This window comes from Pezoporus occidentalis, unplaced genomic scaffold (assembly GCF_034315485.1).
Source record: "Pezoporus occidentalis ecotype Australia unplaced genomic scaffold, CSIRO_AGI_Poc_V1 ctg15, whole genome shotgun sequence".
NCBI lineage: Eukaryota > Metazoa > Chordata > Aves > Psittaciformes > Psittacidae > Pezoporus > Pezoporus occidentalis.
This window is the reverse complement of record NW_026913316.1, coordinates 1,638,510-1,658,107: the sequence shown is the minus strand read 5'-3', so window position 1 is coordinate 1,658,107 and position 19,598 is coordinate 1,638,510. Positions and strand designations below refer to the sequence as shown.

At 39.0% G+C, this 19,598-nt stretch overlaps 1 protein-coding gene across 4 annotated transcripts in view; it reads right to left on the bottom strand.

The window, feature by feature from the left end:
• Positions 1-19,598, bottom strand: part of CTNND2 (catenin delta 2) — a 655,439-nt gene that overhangs the window by 524,930 nt on the left and 110,911 nt on the right. For all 4 annotated transcript variants that reach the window (XM_062610812.1, XM_062610810.1, XM_062610813.1 and 1 more), the window contains exon 2: positions 4,182-4,315. In XM_062610812.1, coding sequence (XP_062466796.1) covers positions 4,182-4,315 — 134 coding nt within the window. The remainder of the gene's footprint in view (positions 1-4,181; positions 4,316-19,598) is intronic.

Below are 19,598 nucleotides of genomic sequence, written 5' to 3'. Positions count from 1 at the left end.
AAATCTTTGAATTTCTACAGTCACTTCTATCTGAAGTTTTACTTACATACACATACGCAAGATGTGCATGACACACACAACCCCGTTTCCAAAGAGTACTAACACCTCACATACAAGATCACTTAAGTCATGTTTATCAGACTAGTTTTAAACACAATTTGACAGACAAGTAGCTTTCTAATGGGAAAACTGATAAATATTTAAAAGTAATAGAAGCTACTTTATTAAAAAAATGTGAGCATTATAAATCCAAAATAAGTATCTTTATTTGAAATAGGTAGATAAAAAGGATTCAGAAGAAATATTAAACATTACACAACTTTTTCTTTGCATAAGTTTTCTGAAAAGGAAAGAGCTGTCCTCTGAAACAGCCTACTACTAAAATGGTAAAGGAAACGAGTCACGAGCGAACTAAAACAAATGTATGATACTATTTCTGAGCGGAATATAGTTGTTGGTGCTTCAAGATGAATCTCACTCTTAGGAATTCATTTTATCTTGTGTCCTCAAAGTGTTTTTATTAAGAGAATATGCCAAAACAAGCCTCTGTTAGGTCACTGTCACCACATTCCTCCTCAGCTTCCAAGGAAGCAGCTTCTGTATGCACAAGAACCAAAGTATTGTGTATGACATACAGCTGGAGACTTCTAGGAAACACATTAGCTTACACCATGCTTACATCTACATGCTCACTCAACAGATTCTTCCAACAGCATTATCAATAGCTCTCTTTCTAAAATTTCTTTAACACTGAGTGGGATCAGAAGTCTCTTGCACAGGTGGAAATTCCCAATCAGAAACGTATCATGCTTTTTGTGGAAGAAATAGTTGTACCTATCACATGTGTTCTCATAAATCAGAGTCCCGATATCACACAGTGCTTGTTGACTATTTTTCCCATATTTACAGAAACAAACACAGATGACAAAGCAGAAACAAATGCCCTTACGTTTTCTAAAACCCATGAAGCACTGGGCCAAATGAGTTTGCCAGTACTTAAGAAGAAAAAAAAAAAAAAATCCTTTTTCATACAGATGTTATAACACTACTTGATTTCAGTTTAAAGAACTGGATGCAGACTGCCTAAAAACAAAAAGACAGACAAAAAAAAGGGCCCAACAGCTTTCACTTTCTCAGAAGTTATTAACCCTTCCTCTTCATGAGGACAGCTCGAAAACACTGAAGCCAAAGCTCAGTGCCTGACATTTTAACCTCACGATTTCTCAGACATACAGTGCATGATTCTGACCTCTCCTCCAGCTGTGTCAGCTGACCTTTTAGAAAGTTAGCAACAAAGAGAAAAAAAAACAAAACCATGAAAGATTCATTCTTTATCCATCACTTCTTCTCAACTGCATCTCAGAAGTCTGAAACCTGAAAGTGATTCAACATGCATGCCAACAGGTAAAATACAAAACATACACTAAAGGAAGGACTTTGGGGTTTTCAGTTCCTAAAATCAACCTGACTTGTCAACATCAGCATACAGGCTTCAGTTTCTACTTTGACAGAAATCTCCCGCTTGAAAAACACATGGGCTATACCTTCTGATCCAGTCATGACCAGCACAAATGCCACTTTACGTTTGACATAGCAAGCACAGCTTTTTAGACCAAATAATTTTTTCAGACCAAACAAGTCTCCTCAAAATAAGAATGCACATGGGTATCTGTTCTTCGAGCTAAGCACTGCAAAGCTTCACTTTTTGTGAATTTTGTGAACATTTATGTTTCGCATAGGAAATTTAAGTAGAACAAATGAAGACAATGTCTATGACTTCTCTGCATACTCCATGTATCCCGCCCTCTTCAAAGACTGCAAATACCTATTACAGTCAACAGTACCATAAATACTGCAATCACTCAAAGATACCATTCTAGTTATTTCATGAGAAGTAACACACGAAGGTGCCACAAATGTTTCAGAGAATTAAAAAAATAAGGAAACTTCTTAACATCAGCACAGATGAAGAAAACATAACCAATTTGATTCACTGATTATGAACTCACCTTTTTCTTTATTAGCAATACTTTTGACTAATTGTCTGTGTTCCTATTTCTAAAACTCTATGTATATTTTCACCTACAAAGGGCACTAACACAAATTCACATGCCAGGCAGTAAATCATTCCTCCTTCTAAAAAGCAGAGGGTTACTGATCTGAACCATCAGTTAGAAACTTACTTCATTTACTCCCCTAATACCCCCTAATGCAGAATCAGTGTCATGGATTTCAACTGCCTGAAGCACACGGTGATGACCTGACCCAGAATTGTTCCGACAGAACATTACAGAAGTTTGTCAAGACACACAGCATTCTGGGGAACAGAAAAGGCTCAAAAGCAGGTTTGTGTGCATTTGGTTGTTTTGGTTTGTTGGCTGTTTTTTTTTTGTTTGGTTAGTTGGTTGGATCTGGGTTTTTTTTTGGTTGGTTGTTTCTTTTTTTTTCCAAAATCTTTACTACACATAAAAAAAGAAAAAAGAATATTGAAGTTTACTTAACAACAGCTGTGAAATTTTGGTACTCTGTACCCCTGTAACTCAAGAGATTATCCTGTTAGCAGTACCTTTTGTTAGCTGGCTAAGTTGTCCTTGGGGATAACAGAATGCAGAATTTCTTTGTTACAGGCTCCTTCTTGCTGGGGTTCACAGGCATCGGAAATCACTTTGCTAATATTTTACTACTTAAAATCCACCTAATCTAGTCGATTCAGCACCAATTCACCCCAGTACTCAATTCACTGATTTATGGGGATGGAAGGTTCAGCTGCAAAATACATGACCAGGTATAAACTATTAATATCACCACAAAACCCAACAACAGAGAAGAACTCTTCACTATTCAATACTGTATTTCACACTGTAAAAGCAGACGCAGCATTATCTTCTGCCTATGTAACTTCCCTGTGCATTTTTTCAACATTAGAGAGTCAAAAGCTAAGGTAGATATTTTTCCTCAAAAACACAGTAACACAGGTTGAAACACTGGCAATGAACAGAGGTACAGGCTGAAACATCACTGGTACGTGACCAAGCATTGTTATTGTCCCACAAGAGAATATGCATAAAACCATCTAAACCATGGGTAATTCCAATACAACAACATGCCATGAGTCTTAAGACAAAACTCCATGCTACAAGCTTGCTGTCTTGCACTCCTCTTTTCAGAACCAGAAAATACAAGTAACTTTTACCACCCAAAAGAGACAACCTGTACACATTAAAAAGAAAAAAAATAAAAGGTCATAATTTTTATAAAAGCCCAAGGACTGAACAGCTATTATTCCGATGGCAATATTATAAGCTGAATTCATGCATTGATTTTACTAAAGAAGCAGTGAATGATCACAACTTTATAGTTGGAGAACCAACTTAGACACAATCAGCAAGGAGAAAGCTGACTAAAAGAAGGTATCTTCTAATGTCTCTCTTTTGGATACATACTGCTGCTGTTGAGCCAAATAAGGGAGCGATGGAAACCAGATGATTTCATGAACTGGGATATTAACCATCTCCTGATGTACAAAGAAGCACTAACCAAAATCTCATACACCAGGCCCACAAAAATTTATAGTGAAACGTCCAAACCTGTCTTATAGGAATCAAGCAGAGAATCACACTAAAGACCTTTCTTTCCGAAATTTCTAATACCTTTGATTTTAACCATATGAGGTTGAAATACTCCGTCCCTACTCAAGCTTGTCCTAAAATAATCTCACATCAAGTTTAAAAAAACAAACAAAAAACATAAACAAAACAAACAAACAAAAAACCCCCACATATATGTTACATTTTAAAATCCTAGGATTCTTATAAATCCCTTTAACTAAAACGTCTAGGACGACACATCTTCTTCACAACTACTCATTTGTCTATAGTTTTTATATGCCATGGTTAAATGCTCTAAGTTCACATGCAGATTGCCAACAAGAACAGGAGAGATCTCTGAAAACCACCATTCACAGTAAGAGTGAAAATGGAGAATAACATGAACAATTAGATTATATTAAATTCATTGTAGTACAGCACATGGAAGTATACTGAGACACAAAGAAATATTTAACATCTTTTGCAATGTGCGTGCGTGAACGAAATTGTTCAGACACCACCTATGAAACCTTTGTAAAAAAAGACTAAATCATATTATTGTTTTTCTAGCTTGCAGGTGAAGCACTTACATACCTGCTCTTTAACTGAAGCTAGAATGGCAGAGGTGGTCTCAGTTTCAGAGCCATCACCATTAGATGTGTTCAGCACAGGACTAAGGGAACTTGTCTTGTCAGAAGACGAGGGCTGGTCTGGAACAGGCATAGTTTCTGCAGTTGATAGAAAAAACAATGATTTTGTTATTATAAACCTGATACGTATCATAAATCATATGCATATAACAAAACTAATTCAAGGAAAAAAGTGTAGAACATGCTTATGTTCTGTAATATAGAATTAATCTATCACTTATTTAAAATTAAAACTAATTATAAAATGATAAAAATTAAAATTAATTATAAAACAAAATATTAAATGATCTCCCAGTCTTATTCCAAAATATTCACCACAGTACATTTGGAGAAGATTCAAACCATTTACAGCTATGATTTTTGCATAGTGTTCCAGTGGCAGCATCCAACATGAAATTACAGTATCATGAAAGTAATGAATCATGAAATGCTTTGCAAACAGAAACCCAACAAATTACACATGACAGAAAACTAAAACATCTAATGTTGACTCTAACATGATGATTATTTAATATTTATTATATTTTAAGCCTAGGCAACTAGCTTTGCCTTTCTTCTAGTCTACAAGGTGATTTTGACAACATTTTATCAGAGTATTTTTGAGAAAAACAGCATACCAGTTGTTAAGCCATTTTGAGACATGTTACAAAAAAGATTCTTAGTACTGGAAGGCATTTCTAGTATTCATTTTTAGAGAGCAAAATGCCTGTGTGACTGTGGAAAAAATGTATCTTTCTGAAGGCTAAGTTATAGGGTAGCATCTCTGTTTAAATGTCACTACAGGCACATCTCAGCAGGCAAGTTGTTCCACATTCCAGAATTCAAGGAGCAGAGAGGCAGCTTGCATGTTTATGCACAGGCAAGTTAGGATAAGGTCACGTTCATGTGGGAGCTGGCCAGAATTACTCTGTGGAAGAAAACTGACCCACAGCCTGACAGCTGGATGGGCCCCCTGAAGAGCAGTGGGGATATTCAGAGGGATGTCACCAGAAGGGTCGTATATGCACAGGACTCTCCATTCACATCAATGGCAAAAACCCTGTCCTGGCTCCCTTCTGCTTTTCAAAGCTCATGTTTTCATAAAGTGTAACTTTTTCTGGATGAAATAAGAAGTCGGAAAAGAGTGGGAAAGGGTAGTTGGTAAAAGCAAATATAAAATTTAATACCCACAGCAAGCATCCCCACATCAGTCTGCCATAGGGCTCTAAAAGAAGGGGAGATGACTCTGAAGCCACAGTGCTACCCAAGAACACTCACTCAGCTCAGATAGGTAGCTTTTTCCTAAATCTCCCTGAAGCTCAGGGCACTGCCATAAATACGTAAGACAAAAACATGAAAATACAGACTATTCATCAAAAAGTCAGTTATTTCTCCTAAGAGAAATCTCTCTAAATCTCAAGCCAAATTAGTTTATATATTGAAGCATGATATTAAACATAGTTTTAATTAAAGACGCTACATATTTTCATACGGCTTCATTTCACAGTTTTTGTAAGCATATCACCTGAAGTGGCTCTGGCAATATCCCTGATCAGATAAGTACACTATTCAAAGTTTATCTTTAAAAATTGAGATGATATACAAGTGTCTGTCACAAGTGCAAGTATACTGCACAAAACTTCTATATGATTCCAATACATCAATCTTAAAGGACTTTTGAGCTGTATTTTCCCATTTTTTGCAAGACAGGAATCAGCTTGTATTGTAACAAGTTACGTAGTTTGTGGCACACTCTTTAAGTTGCTACTGTGTTGTAAAGTACTACATAAAAGACACGCACACACATTCATATACACACTTATTCTATTACCTTACTTTCTAACAGTCTATTTTTTAAATTATTAACTGCCATATCATAATAGAAAACATTTGCTTCTCAGTATTGTAAGCTATCCAATAAAATAAAAACCAGCCTAACAGTTCCAGAATAGCTATAAAAGAGAGACACTGAGGTGCTGAAGGGTGTCCAGAAACGGCAACAAACCTGGTAAAGGGTCTGGAGCACAAGTCTTACGAGGAGCAGCTGAGGGAACTGGTGTTATTCAGTCCAGAGAAAAGGAGACTCGGGGGGACCTCATCGCTCTCTACAACCGCCTGAAAGGAGGCTGTAGCGAGGTGGGGGGTGGTCTCTTCTCCCAAGTAACAAATGAGAGGATGAGAAATAACGGCTTCAAGCTGTACCAGGGGAGGTTTAGACTGGGTATCAGGAAAAATTTCTTCACAGAGAGGGTGATCAGGCATTGGAACAGGCTGCCCAGGGAAGTGGTGGAATCAGCATCCCTGGAAGTGTTCAAAGACCATGTAGATGAGGCCCCCAATGATACGGTTTAGTGGTAGTCTAGCAGTCCTGGGGTAATGGTCAGACTTGATCTTAAAAGGTCTTTTCCAACCTAGCTGATTCTATGAAAACACTGGAGCGCAACACTCCTGCCTATCAACTGCATGCCCTGTAAAGTCCAGCTGAAAACTGTGCACAAGAACAAGCGAGACCACAGCATTCAGGAACATGAGTAAGGACACATCAAGCAGTCCTATTGCCCTTGCAGACACCCTCTCTAGGCAGTCAGAAGCCATGCTTCCCAGTCAGGACAGCTCACAAGGGAGACACTGGAATTGCAAGAGCATGAGCTGTGAAGAACTGCCTCCCCAAGCCTGCACTGGTAGTGGTAGAAATATCAGAGCTGTGAATGATGCTCTGATAAATAATCTCAGACACAGTGTCTGAGAGCAGCTCCCTGATGCGGGACTACTTTCTCTGCAATTGTGAAGGATCTTCCAGGAAAAAGCCCCTTTGTCTGCTCTGCTCGTCCTCCTGCTCCTCCAGGCAGCCTGACCCTGGCAGGGAGACTCCGCTCACTCCCCTGCTTCATAAATACTGGCCTGAGGAGATAAAATCCAGCAAACTAAGCCAGACTAAGTCAGCAACTCCTTCCTCCTGCTCCCAGCTCCACAAATCATTGTCATCTGAGGTCCATTTAAGTTCTTCACCTGACAAAATGACCCACCTGCTGCTCCCAACCCCAGCTCTCTACCACAGCACACGGTTACTGGACCCGACTGGAAAGACACAAAACCACCAGGAAGTAAAACTTGTAGGGGTTTAGTAGGTGTTTATGTTCTGGGGTTGAGCTGCTGCACTTGTATTTGAAGACCTCACTCATCAACTCACAAAGGGACTGAGTCTAGCATATAGTGAGTGGATAGGACACCAGGATGGGTAAAAGTGTCTTCTCTGTGTGTTCATTTAATTGAATGTCTTACTTATTTCTCAATACCAAATTTAGTACTTTAAAGTTTACGTTAATTTGCACGTATCAAATTAAGTGAAATTCCCTGACACAAAGAATTTGGCCTGTGACACTCCCAAAGAGCAAATCCAAATGAGACCCTCTGAGGCATGGTGTGCTTCTGTTGCTAAGTTTTCAGGAAGATGGGGGTAAATGAGTCTGCCCAAGCTGCTGTGAAAAAAATAATTATCTGCTACAAAGAATACTTGCCCTAGCACAAAGACTCCAAAATTAAAGTGTATTTGGGAGGGAGAGCAAGGCCGCATGGTCAACAGAGAAGACCCTCTGTGCCAGAAAGATGCTACCAATAAGATGACACTGTTATCTGTGTGTTCAGAACAATTACATTTGTGCAATACAGGCAGCCACTGCCTGCTGCTGTGCTGAACTTGTTTTTTGGACTGTATTCAGTAAATTTTAATTTTTAGGCAGTAAATTTTTGTAAACATTTTGTTTCCACCAGAGAACGCTTCAAAACTGCTTTAGTAATCTACGCTTTTGCAAGTACCAGTTTAAAAAAACTGGGAAAAAACAATCCAATTGCACAATCAGCTGCTGCAATAAACTGTACTAGTATCATTGAACCTACAGCACGATGTTATCCAGCTGAGCTGCTAACATTACATATTTTAGCATCTTTGCATTACACAAATTCACATGAGAAACGCCACATAGGAAACGCAGAATGAGTTTTCAAAGGCAGGCGAGAAGGTGCTGTACCAAGGGTAGCTACATTAAAAAAATCATACACAAATCAGCAGTAGGATTTCAACAGCAAACACCAACATACCAAAGGCCCTCATTTGCCCTAGTCCACCCAGTCAGAGATGGACTTTAAATTTACATCAGTCTTCAGTATAAGAAACTGGACATTCTTGGGTTTAAATGGAACTCAAAGCTGCCAGTACCATAGGCTGAAATGGACCTCTAAACCCCTGGACCACTACCTAATCTCTAGTCAGGGCAGATTTTTTTTTCCCTAAGTCATTCTGGATATTTTATACACATAACCAGTCCTTCACAGCTTCCCTCACTGCAGCATCCCCTCGGCCACTTCCCTCTGTTTGGCGCTCCAGCAGCCTTACAAGTAGAAAAATTGCTTTAGTGTTTAATATAGTACATTTAAGCTTAGTGTTTCCTGTGCTGCCCCCCATGGGCACGAAACACTGATTATCCCATCAGTCCTCTTCAGAAAAACATTATCCGACATGATGATGACCACCATTGTACTGCTTCTCCTCCAGCTTCTCTCTAGACAAGCCACCCCAACTCTTTTCCCTTTTCCTCATAAAATAAGCTGGCTGATAGCCTTTTAACCCACACTCCTGGGAGCCTAACACTAAAATCGAGAAAGAAAATTTGAACAAGCATGAGAAGAACAATAAAAATTAAGCAGCTTATCAAAGTACTCTATAGCTGAGTGTACAACCACAACACAGAAGTAAACCGGCTGCATTTAACTGCCGCAACAGCAACAGTATTTCCTACCAGTGTCACAAAAATACAAGTGAGATTCTGTAAGTCAGAGCATGTACATGCTCCTGAGAGAATCAAATTAGAATCTTAGATGATCATAGATAGATGAACAGGAAGAATACTACCAGCCTTTTGGGAACATACTGGGAAGTCGGACATAAATAATCCAAGGGTTCCTGTACTCCACAGCACTGGCAAAATTCTACCTGGAGTTTGACTTTTTTGTGGTTGTTTTGTGGTTTTTCTTTTGGTTGTCTTGCTAAAACCATCTAAAAACTTTACCTCACCTTAACCAAAAAAAAAACAACCGTATAAATCCAAACACACACATGCCCTTCCACACATACTGGGTGCGGGTGCTCGTGGGCTGGCTCCATGGGTGTCCCCTGTGAGGTGCAGCCAGGGCTGCCAGTGCTGAAAACAGCCGGTTCCAGCCAGCTCCAATGGCCCCACCGCAGCTTCTGAGCTTCTCAGCCACAGGCGGGGACCTTGGGGAAAGCCTGGGTAAGGAAGGGCAAACGGTGCCCGGCAGCCAGGGCTGAGGGGAACAGGTTGTAAACTGTCAGTAAATTAAGTCAGTTTTCCCCCACTCAAGTCTGCTTTGCCCATTACAGTAACTGGTCATCAATCTCCTTGCCTTTATCTCAACCCAGGAACTTTTCCCTGCCTTGTTGAGGACAGGCAGTGAGAGAGCAGCTGAGTGGGGTCTGGCAACCAGGCAAGGTCAACCCACCACACGCCACAAGCTGGTTTTCACTTCAACAAGAAAGGTGGAAACAAATGGCTGGATACACAGACAGAATCTACAGTTGTGTACACTATGTAACTACCATCTAGAACTGACAACTACCACGGTCACCATCTCATGAGCCAGTGAAAGCCATGTAAAACCCAATGAGATTAAGATTCTTCTTCAGTCACTATTAAGTACAGTGGTGGAAGTATTTAATGACTGGGCAAAATAAGAAACAGAAGAAAACAACAACGATAATCTATATAGCTATGGAAAACTCATACGATAAACATCATAAAAATAAAGCCAAACTACGTAACTGAATTTCACTTTATTGCCTAAATACAGATGGGCAAGCAGTGCTCAGTGAGGAGCTGAATCAAAACAAACCGAACAGCTTCCATGGCTACACTGTTTAACTCTCCACCAAAATAACTTCAGCTACACTTCTTTATTCTTCGCTAATAGTTCCATAAGCCGTAACAAACTGCCAGGTATCTATCTTACTCCCTATAGCAAATGATTTCAACAAACATTGTTTTTCTTGGTTTGCCTTTTTTTAGCCTTTACAACTTCGAATACAGTCAGTCAACGGAATTAAAGATTATTTAACACCATTAAGAAAACCACTATAGAAACCTTTGGAAAAGCAGGTTAAAAATCACTTCTGTTGTATAACTACTATCAAAGAGGTTTCATTAATTTTTAAATGCTTTAAATGCTTTAAACAAAGCACTCAATATAAATTTCAAAATAATTTTTAAAATCCTCTTGCATTTCTTTTGAACATGGGCAACTTTACTTTTTTCCAGTGAGTTCATGGGACTCTTCTCAGGCTGATAGCCCTTTCTTGGTCCCATGAAATTCTATTCAAACATAAATGAATGATGTGGTGGTTTATATCTTTAATATATAAAGATACGACATCTTTATTGCTAGATCCCACAAATACCTAGCAACAATAGCAACGACATTCAGAACTGGGAAGACTGCAAGAACCCATTCCTTATGTAACCCTTGGGATAGCAGCGGATGCTGGATGGCAGACACCCTTCCTTGTAACAGGATTTTGTGCCTTCTCTTAGGTAATACAACCAACTGAGCTAGTTCCAAGGTCAAACTGCAAAAATCTGTTCAGGCTGAACTCAGGCATAGAGGCAGACACAATACACAGAGGTACCATTAAATACTTAGGAAAACCAAGATATTTATATAATTTATAAATGCACATGAAAATGGCAATGTCAGATGCTGAGGTTTCACTTGAAAGCTCAATTTTGCATACACACTTTTATATAGATTTTAATCATACTGGACAGGGATGTACTAAGTAGGGAACTAATGAGGTATAGCCATGAAGCCATCACTGGTAAAAGCATTTTGGTGGCATAGCTCACAAATGACACGTCACTCTCTCTCAGATGGGGTGGCTAAGTCTGTCTTTCAATAATCTTACTCCCCTCCTCCTCCAAATCAGAAATGCTAGGCTTCGTTCACTGTATCCATGAAGAACACTGGGGAAAAAAAAAAACAAACAACAACCCTATAACTGAAAAAGCAGCAGCATCAACTGTAAACTATTTCATTCTCTTTCCAGCTTAAACTCCATTGTTTTATTAGGTTCATTATAACCTATGCTTAAAGAAAAAGCGAATATTGCTTAAAGAGGGAGACATCTGTTTATAAATATTGATACTCCTTTAAAAGTTACTTCGTTAATGGTGTTTACATACTTTAATATTACATCACACTTCCATGGTTTGAAATTGTAAATAGGTTAGAAAAACACAAAGAGCTCCGCAATGTCTGAAAATCTGTTGTAAAAGCCAAGTTATCCCCTACTCTGGCAACTGCATCAAATCAGTGAAATCAGATAATCCAGATACATTTCTTTATTAAAAAGTTATTGCAGTAAGGAGCATGTACTCCCCAGTGGGTTTTCCCCGTACAATGAACCATTAATCAGTGAGAGCGCTCATTATAAAAGTCTAAGTCCTGCTGTCTTACTGCACAGCAATCAAATTTGGCTTGTTACTGAGCTAATCTGGAGAACTATGAACGATGCTGAACTAGCCTTGGATAAGAACTAATCACTTGAAATAATCCAATATGCAATTATACATCTGGAAGTACTCTTTGCTTCCTTTCCTCTACCTTAGATATGATGTGTAGAGATTACAGTATGACTACCATTTAATAATACCCATTTCTATTGTTCCTATTAAAGCTGCTCTTAATTTTTTGCTATTGTTTCATAATACTTCTTTTTAACTTAAAACTGCATTTTTATGACTATACTTACATTGTTCCAGTAACTCATATAAAGATTTCAGAAGCAAGGACTAATGCTGATCTTGTTTCTAGCTGGTTTTAATTAAGAAATATATAAAATACTCCAACATTCATCACTATAATAATTGCATGATTGCCATAGGGAACCTCTATTTCTTCCTGTGTATATGAACAAGAGTTGTTATTTGAAAGCCTACAGTTGTGAAGACCTCCAGTAGACTAGCTTCTAACAACTGTGGCAAGCAAAAAACAAAAAAAAGTAATAGGTTTGGCACTGTATCTATGAACATGAAAACCACCAGTTTTCATACCGTTCACCAAGTCATTCTAATAAGCTAAGAATTCAGTGGGTGTAAGTCAGGAGCAAGAACAATAAAGAATACAATAGCTCTGGCCATTCTTGCAAATTACCTATATCACAAGTCCTATTTAGCACAGATATGGAAGGGAAAAATACCCAAAATAGTAATTCTCATTATTACACATTGTAAAGCCAGTTCAAACAATAACACATACATAAGACTATTAGTCTGAGATATTTACAGTAGTTTTTTAGAATCAAATCCCAACTGGAAGAAGTAGAAATTGGCTCTGCTTGAGAATTTAGACATGCCAGGAATCAGCTTCAGCAGAGAGATGACCTGTTGTATTCCCTCAGTAATGTCAAGCTAGGGGGGCGACTGAAGGCTGAGACAGCATTGGCTCTAGGCAGCAAGATATATTATCTACTATTGTTGCATTAAATTTTTCTGCAATGAAGCTGAATCCTTCAGCTGTACCACAGTGAAACAGGGCAGGAAGTCTGTAGATAGGCCTTCCCTTCTCCTGCACACACAACCACTGAATTTGTAGATTTCCTTTACTGTCCTATCTTTGCTGACAGTTTGATACAATTTGTGCCTGGGTAAGTAGTCTTAAAAATAGACTGATAATCCCCTGAGTCAACAGGAAGATAAGAAAATCTGTCATACCCTGCCAAATACCTCGGAGAGAAAAATTTCTTCTGATTGCCTAAGTAGTTATCACAACATCCTAAATCATATATCTCCTATGTTGAAATTACTAGATTGGAAAACAGATTAATTAAAGGAGACATGATATCTTAAAGACCTTTACAAAGGCTTAAGCTCAATTAGGCAACAGGGATATGAGGGATCAAGTCACAACTCTTCTTATTCTAGCTAACCCATCAAGGGGGCTTTCCAAAGGGCTCTATTTTCTTTCTGGGCTTGTTCTTTGTCCATAAACCCATCCAGTTCCCCATTCATCAAGACAGGAGACTTTGTCTCTTGCCTGTAACTGCTGCATTCTCAGTTATTTCAACCATACTATTTAGTCTTCTATGGCCTCTAAGTTGATGAAAAAGAATCCTCTGTTTTTAAATTTTAGGCAAAGTTGAGGTTTGGAGTCAGTAACCCATAAAATTTCCCTTTATTTTAACCCTGCTTTTTGCAGAAGTGTGGTAGTAGATATAAAAAAAATCACAACTATCACAGTAAAGAATAAAGATGACCATATTCTAAAACCTAACTAAATAGAAGCTATATTGGCAAACTTCCCCCAACACTTTCCTTGACTCATCCTACCCTAATATCCTGCAGATAAATATGTAATACCTAAAATGGAAACCACAACTGTTGGCATATATGGAGACAGTCTATATGAAACTTTCTACTCCTTTCCCTTCCACAGATGCCTGACTCAAAGGCATTTCCTGAAACAAGGTAAAGACTACAGCTCAACTGGAGAAAAGCTTCTTCATCAGGCACTCTATACTTCTGCCCTGACTCTGATTTGAACATTTCTATTTTCCTCCTCTCAAAAGAGGAAGCAAAATGAAAGGTCTCATGCACACAGGAGCCTGTATGAAGTCTCTGCAGGCTGCATCAAATATTTTCTTACCACTGTCTATATTAACTGGTGTCAGAACACTGGAAGCCATGAGAAACCTAAAGTCCTGACTACAGCTGAAGCCATCTTCAACACTTCCAAATATTTTAGTTCAGTGTATTCCTGCTAAGTACTGTTTTGTTAACATAAAGTAAGCCAGTTTTTGTGTTTTTTTTTCTCTGTCAGGTTTAAGATTGCAAGTACTTTGAATTACTATACAGCCTTCTTCCTTCAAATCAAACTGAAAAAAAATCTTAAAAACATTACCAATGATTTCAGTGGGGTAACACAGAAGTAATGCTGACAAGAGAAAAGCTACAGCATTTGGCCCAAAGGGCTTTGAAGAAAAGGCAAGAGAACGATGGCCCAACTGTACATTCCTTGGGGTTTTGTTGTTTTTTTCATTCTTGAACTGGAGTCAGCGCCACCGCTGACTCAGGTTCAAGACTCAAGTGAAGATTTGAAGACCAGACCCAAACCACAAGAACAGTGCTGTGTCAGTTAACTGCCCTCAGCCCCTCTCTATCTATCTCTAATAGCAACTGAATAAATGAATAATCAACACAGATAAACCACATGCGAGCTTGAAACATGTTCCTACTTTACTGGCACTGAACCCACCTACCTAATCTGCAGGAATTTACCCTAACCATCTAGCATACACTGAGCAACCTCCTAAAATCCATATGAAAATATTTCACAGCTGGAGTCAGCAACATGATCACAAAGAGAAACCAGCAAAAAAAAAAGAACACCATACTCCTGTCAATATTTTAGACAACTCAGCATGAGGATTTCCAGTAATTGATTTCAGTTTTTCTGAAAAGTCTATTCATAAATCAAGCTAAAATGTTCCATTCATGAAATACAATAAGAGAATATTGTTTGCTGCTGTTACCGAGGGAACAGGAGTTCTTATTTCAGTGACAATGCCAATATTCTCAAGCGCACAGAGCAAAATGCACATCTACAAACAAAAGCCAGGAACACTCCAGTGAATCCTTCAACTCTTGTATGACCTAGATACCACAGGAATACATGATACTAGCATAATATGGGGTGCTCCTTTGTATTTACTTTTTGTTGTTTGTTGGTCACTTATTGCCTGGGAGTGACTTGAAAATTTAAGTGATGTCATGTTCTGGGTCTGGTTGGGATGGAGTTGATTTTCTTTGTAGCAGCTCATACGGTGGTGCTGTTGATTAGATTTGTTACCAAAACAGTGTTTCAGTTCCCGCTGAACAGTGCTTGCACAGCACTGAGGCCTTCTCTGTTTCTCACTCTGCCCCTCAGTGAGTCTGGGGGAGAACACAGCAGGGACAGCTGACCCCAACTGACCAAAGGGATACTCTGTACCACATGCTGTTATGCTCAACAACAGAACTAGGAAGCAGTTTCTCTGAAACAGCTGTTGCCTGGGAGCTGGCAGGCCTCAGCCTGCTGGTGGTGAATGAGCACTTTTGCATCACTTGTTATCTTTCACTTATTAAGTTGTCTTTATATTGACTTATATTGACCTTATTTCCTCACTTATGCCTGTCCAGTTCCCTTCCCCATCCTGCTGTGGGGGCTTAGCTGCTGGCCAGGGTCAATCCACCACACACGGTGATTAAGTAATTACTCTCCAAACACCACCAACAGTAATAAAAGGGGTAAAAAAAAAATCCTTTTGCAATACAAGAGTTGGGGTCAATGACAGCAACACCTGAGGACATGTGTTCATTACAAAAGAACAGAAATAGGAAGGCAAAAGCACAGCCCTTTTGAGTCTGAGGCAAGTAATCCACTAAGGTTCTGTGCCAAAATAGACTCTTTATTACTACTACTTTAAATTTAAATTGCAGGCTGATTCATGCTGACTACTCTTAATGTTTCCCATGGCTCTGAACCTGAAGGAGGATAGACAGTTCTGGTATCGGTGTAATCTCAGAACTAATCTACTTCCTCACTAATTCCTACAGTTAAGGAGCTTACTTAGATATCTTACTCAATGCACAGATCCTCTTTGCCTCACACTTTTATTAGAGCCAGACAGCAGAATGCATACTTCCAAGTCCCAAACAATGCACCTCCAGACTAACTTCAGAGAGAATGTCTAGCAACTAGTGCTGTACTTAGGAATCAATCAGTCATTCTGGGACTCCTTTCACAGCCATATCCCTTAAATGAAGAGCTGGCAGAAGAGCATAAAGTCGCCTCACTTGCTCACTACATCCTGAAGTAGGGAACTAGTGGGGTAAGGATGTCTTCTCTTGTAAGTGGCTGGATCCACCTCCCCAGCCTGAGATAAGAATGATATCAAATATTTCCTCAGCTTTTCCTGAAGAAACAAGGCGCCTGCATACAGAGTAACTGCCATGCTTTTCACTCTTTCCACTTACAGTATCCTGCTGGTGTAGTAATGGCAGAGCTGTCTGGTGGAGAGGCAGAGCCCTGAGCAGTACTTCTACTGAGAACTGTGGCTGCTTGTCTTGTCTCCTCATTCCTTTTGATATGGACTTATGAAGCCCAAGCCCCCCCCCAAAAATACAAAATCCCATGTGAGATTTCAGTGTGGTAAAATGAGCTCAGAATCCATTATTTTATATGTGAAATTGGGATGTTGTATAAATGCATCATTTTACATTTATCCACATTAATATTTATCACTCCTTATTTTGGTTTTTTTTTCTCCATAAACTCTTTACAGTATTTTGAGACCCTAAAGCACCCCCACAAAGAATACTGCAAGATGATAAGCTCCCTAAACATACTACTTCACTGTCTGTAGCAGTTAGCATGAGTTATGTCTAGGCAGGATAGCTGTTAGCATGAGCCAGTGAACATTAACCAACTTTTTACTGTGGCAAAAGCAGATGAAATATAGTCAACCACCTGAAGAACATAACAGTTTTTGTGTGCTGAAGAAAACAGCTGAACTATGCAAACAGCCTGTTGATCATCAGTGCAAACATGCACAGAAGTATCTGGAACAAGCAGATTGTGAGCAGCAACAGCAGCAACCACAATCATAAAAGATCACCTCTGAGAGGACTAATCAGCAACACTGAATTCCCTGCTCAATCCTATAACTAAGGATGCTTAATATCTTTGCAAACCAGAATACAAAAGAGAGAGGTGAGAACCTCATGACCCTGTATCAGAATTTGGCATCATCTCACCAACACCCAGAGGACCTGAGAGCACCAGAGGCCACCCAGGGGACCCCATGGCTTTTATCATAAAAAAAATAAGCAGCTTTTAGATGAGAAGACACATAAAATGTTCATGTGAAAGCACTGGTAAATATATTGCTGTGAAATCTAGATAAAACAAACTAATGTTAACCACACAGTTCTGCTTTAGAATATACATGGATTTAGTACCAGTGCCATAGTTTTCTTCATGTGCATGATTATCGTAAAACTGTAACTCCTAAAATATTGATAAGAGAAGCATAGCACTGGAAATACAAGTTTATAGAAGCTAAGTAAATATGAAAAATAAACTACTTCTGTTACCAGAATCGAAACAAACAAAAAATAAAACATTCATATGAAATGACATATCTGCAAGGATCTGCCTAGTTTTTCCACAAATTTCAATTGCATTCCTGACACTGTGTATATCTGAGATGCCATAAAACTTCAAGTAGTTTGTATGTCATTATCTAAAAATGGGCATTACTGTATCAGCCATCACAGCACTCTTGAAAAAAACAAAATGCTACTGTTCCCTTTTTACAGAGTGCAAAGGCACAAAGAGGCAAAGTATCTCACCTGAGATACAACAGAAGTCTAAAGCGGATAAGTTTAATCCAGCTGTCCTAAGAGTCAAGCTTTCTTGATCCCCATTACAGTAAGTACATTTTAATGGACAAAACAAACCAGAAATTCCATCATTACAATCCTAGCTATTTTTCTAAACTGCATACAAAGGAATATTTTATGTACTCCCAAGCATGGAATCTAGATTTTCACAGAAATAAATGCTGAGTGAATTTTCTGCTGACACGTTAACTAATAAAGTGCATTAGAAACTCAATCATAAACAAAGCAAGCGGAGTAGAAAACTGTCTCTGGATCTCTACCTGCCAAAAAGCAGAGTTAAAAGAGTTCTTTTCATCAGATACAGTCTTCTACAAAGTATACTTTACATACACAAAGTTTGAAAGTTTGGATTTAACTGGAATACACTTAAATCAACAATGACAATCATCCTAAGAATCTGATGTATTTGGTTGAAAACCTACAGCCAGACGTTGTGGAATTAACTGAGCAATTTACCATAAAATACACAAAATAAGAGGTCATATGTCTACTTCTACGTTGTGTGTTGTGATTCAGAAAGAACAGTCACTTGCACTGTCTTCAGTTACTCTGAAATTTTGGAAATTACTAAACCCCTCAAACCCAACCTAGTGTCCCTACACAGTACATATCTATATTAGTTTCTTTCTAGCCAAAATGATACTACGCTGGAGACAGGTAATTGAATAAAAGAATAAAAGTATGTGTGATATGTATGTTTAAATTGTATAAGACTGTAATTAAGTCTAATAGTTTCAGTCATCAGTCTGACACACTAAAAGGGTATCAGCTTACAGCATTATCCTTACACACATACGTCAAGCACATTCTTAAAATGTATCAGATAAGAACTTGCAAGACTTAGACTGGCTATATAAAGTCTTCTTTCTGTTTTCAATACATCAAGTTGGATAATCTGTTAAATGATAGCAAAAATTGCTAGGGGAAAAATACAGACAAGCCTAAACCTTTGCAGAACTCCTTCAGAGCCAACTTTTTAAGGGTCATTTAAGAATCCCTGCCCACCTTCACCACCAGCCTGGAACTTTCATATCCTTTGATCCTTCCAGATAAGGGACTATGAAGCTTAGTTTCAGGAAACTAACTGATCTAGAACCTACAAAATAAAATCTAATGAATGTGCTAATACATAGAAAGACAAAGCATGCATAAGACCAAAGAGTGCAAAACACCATACAGCATTTTAAATATCAACAGGAAGACTCAGATCAGCACACAGAAATAGCAGAGAGAAGGTAGAAATTGTAATCAAGCGGCAATCATAAAGTACAAGGTGGAAGTTCAGAAAACGTTCACTTAAAATATTTTTGCCACTAAGTGATGGGAGATCTTACTTGGAAGATCAGCTTAGGGGTGCTGGTCGATGAGAAAATGAACATGAGCCAGCAGTGTGCTCTTGCAGCCCAGAAACCCAACCATATCCTGGGCTGCATCAAAAGCAGCGTGACCAGCAGGTCGAAGGAGGTGATCCTGCCCCTCTACTCTGCTCTTGTGAGACCTCACCTGGAGTATTGTGTGCAGTTCTGGTGTCCTCAACATAAAAAGGACATGGAACTGTTGGAACAAGTCCAGAGGAGGGCCACGAGGATGATCAGGGGACTGGAGCACCTCTCGTATGAAGACAGGCTGAGGAAGTTGGGGCTGTTCAGCCTGGAGAAGGGAAGGCTGCGTGGAGACTGCACAGCAGCCTTCCAGTATCTGAAGGGGGGCTATAAGGATGGTGGGGAGGGACTCTTCATTAGGGACTGTAGTGATAGGACAAGGGGTAAAGGGTTAAAACTTAAACAGGGGAAGTTTAGATTGGATATAAGGAAGAAGTTCTTTACTGTGAGGGTGGTGAGGCACTGGAATGGGGTGCCCAGGGAGGTTGCAAA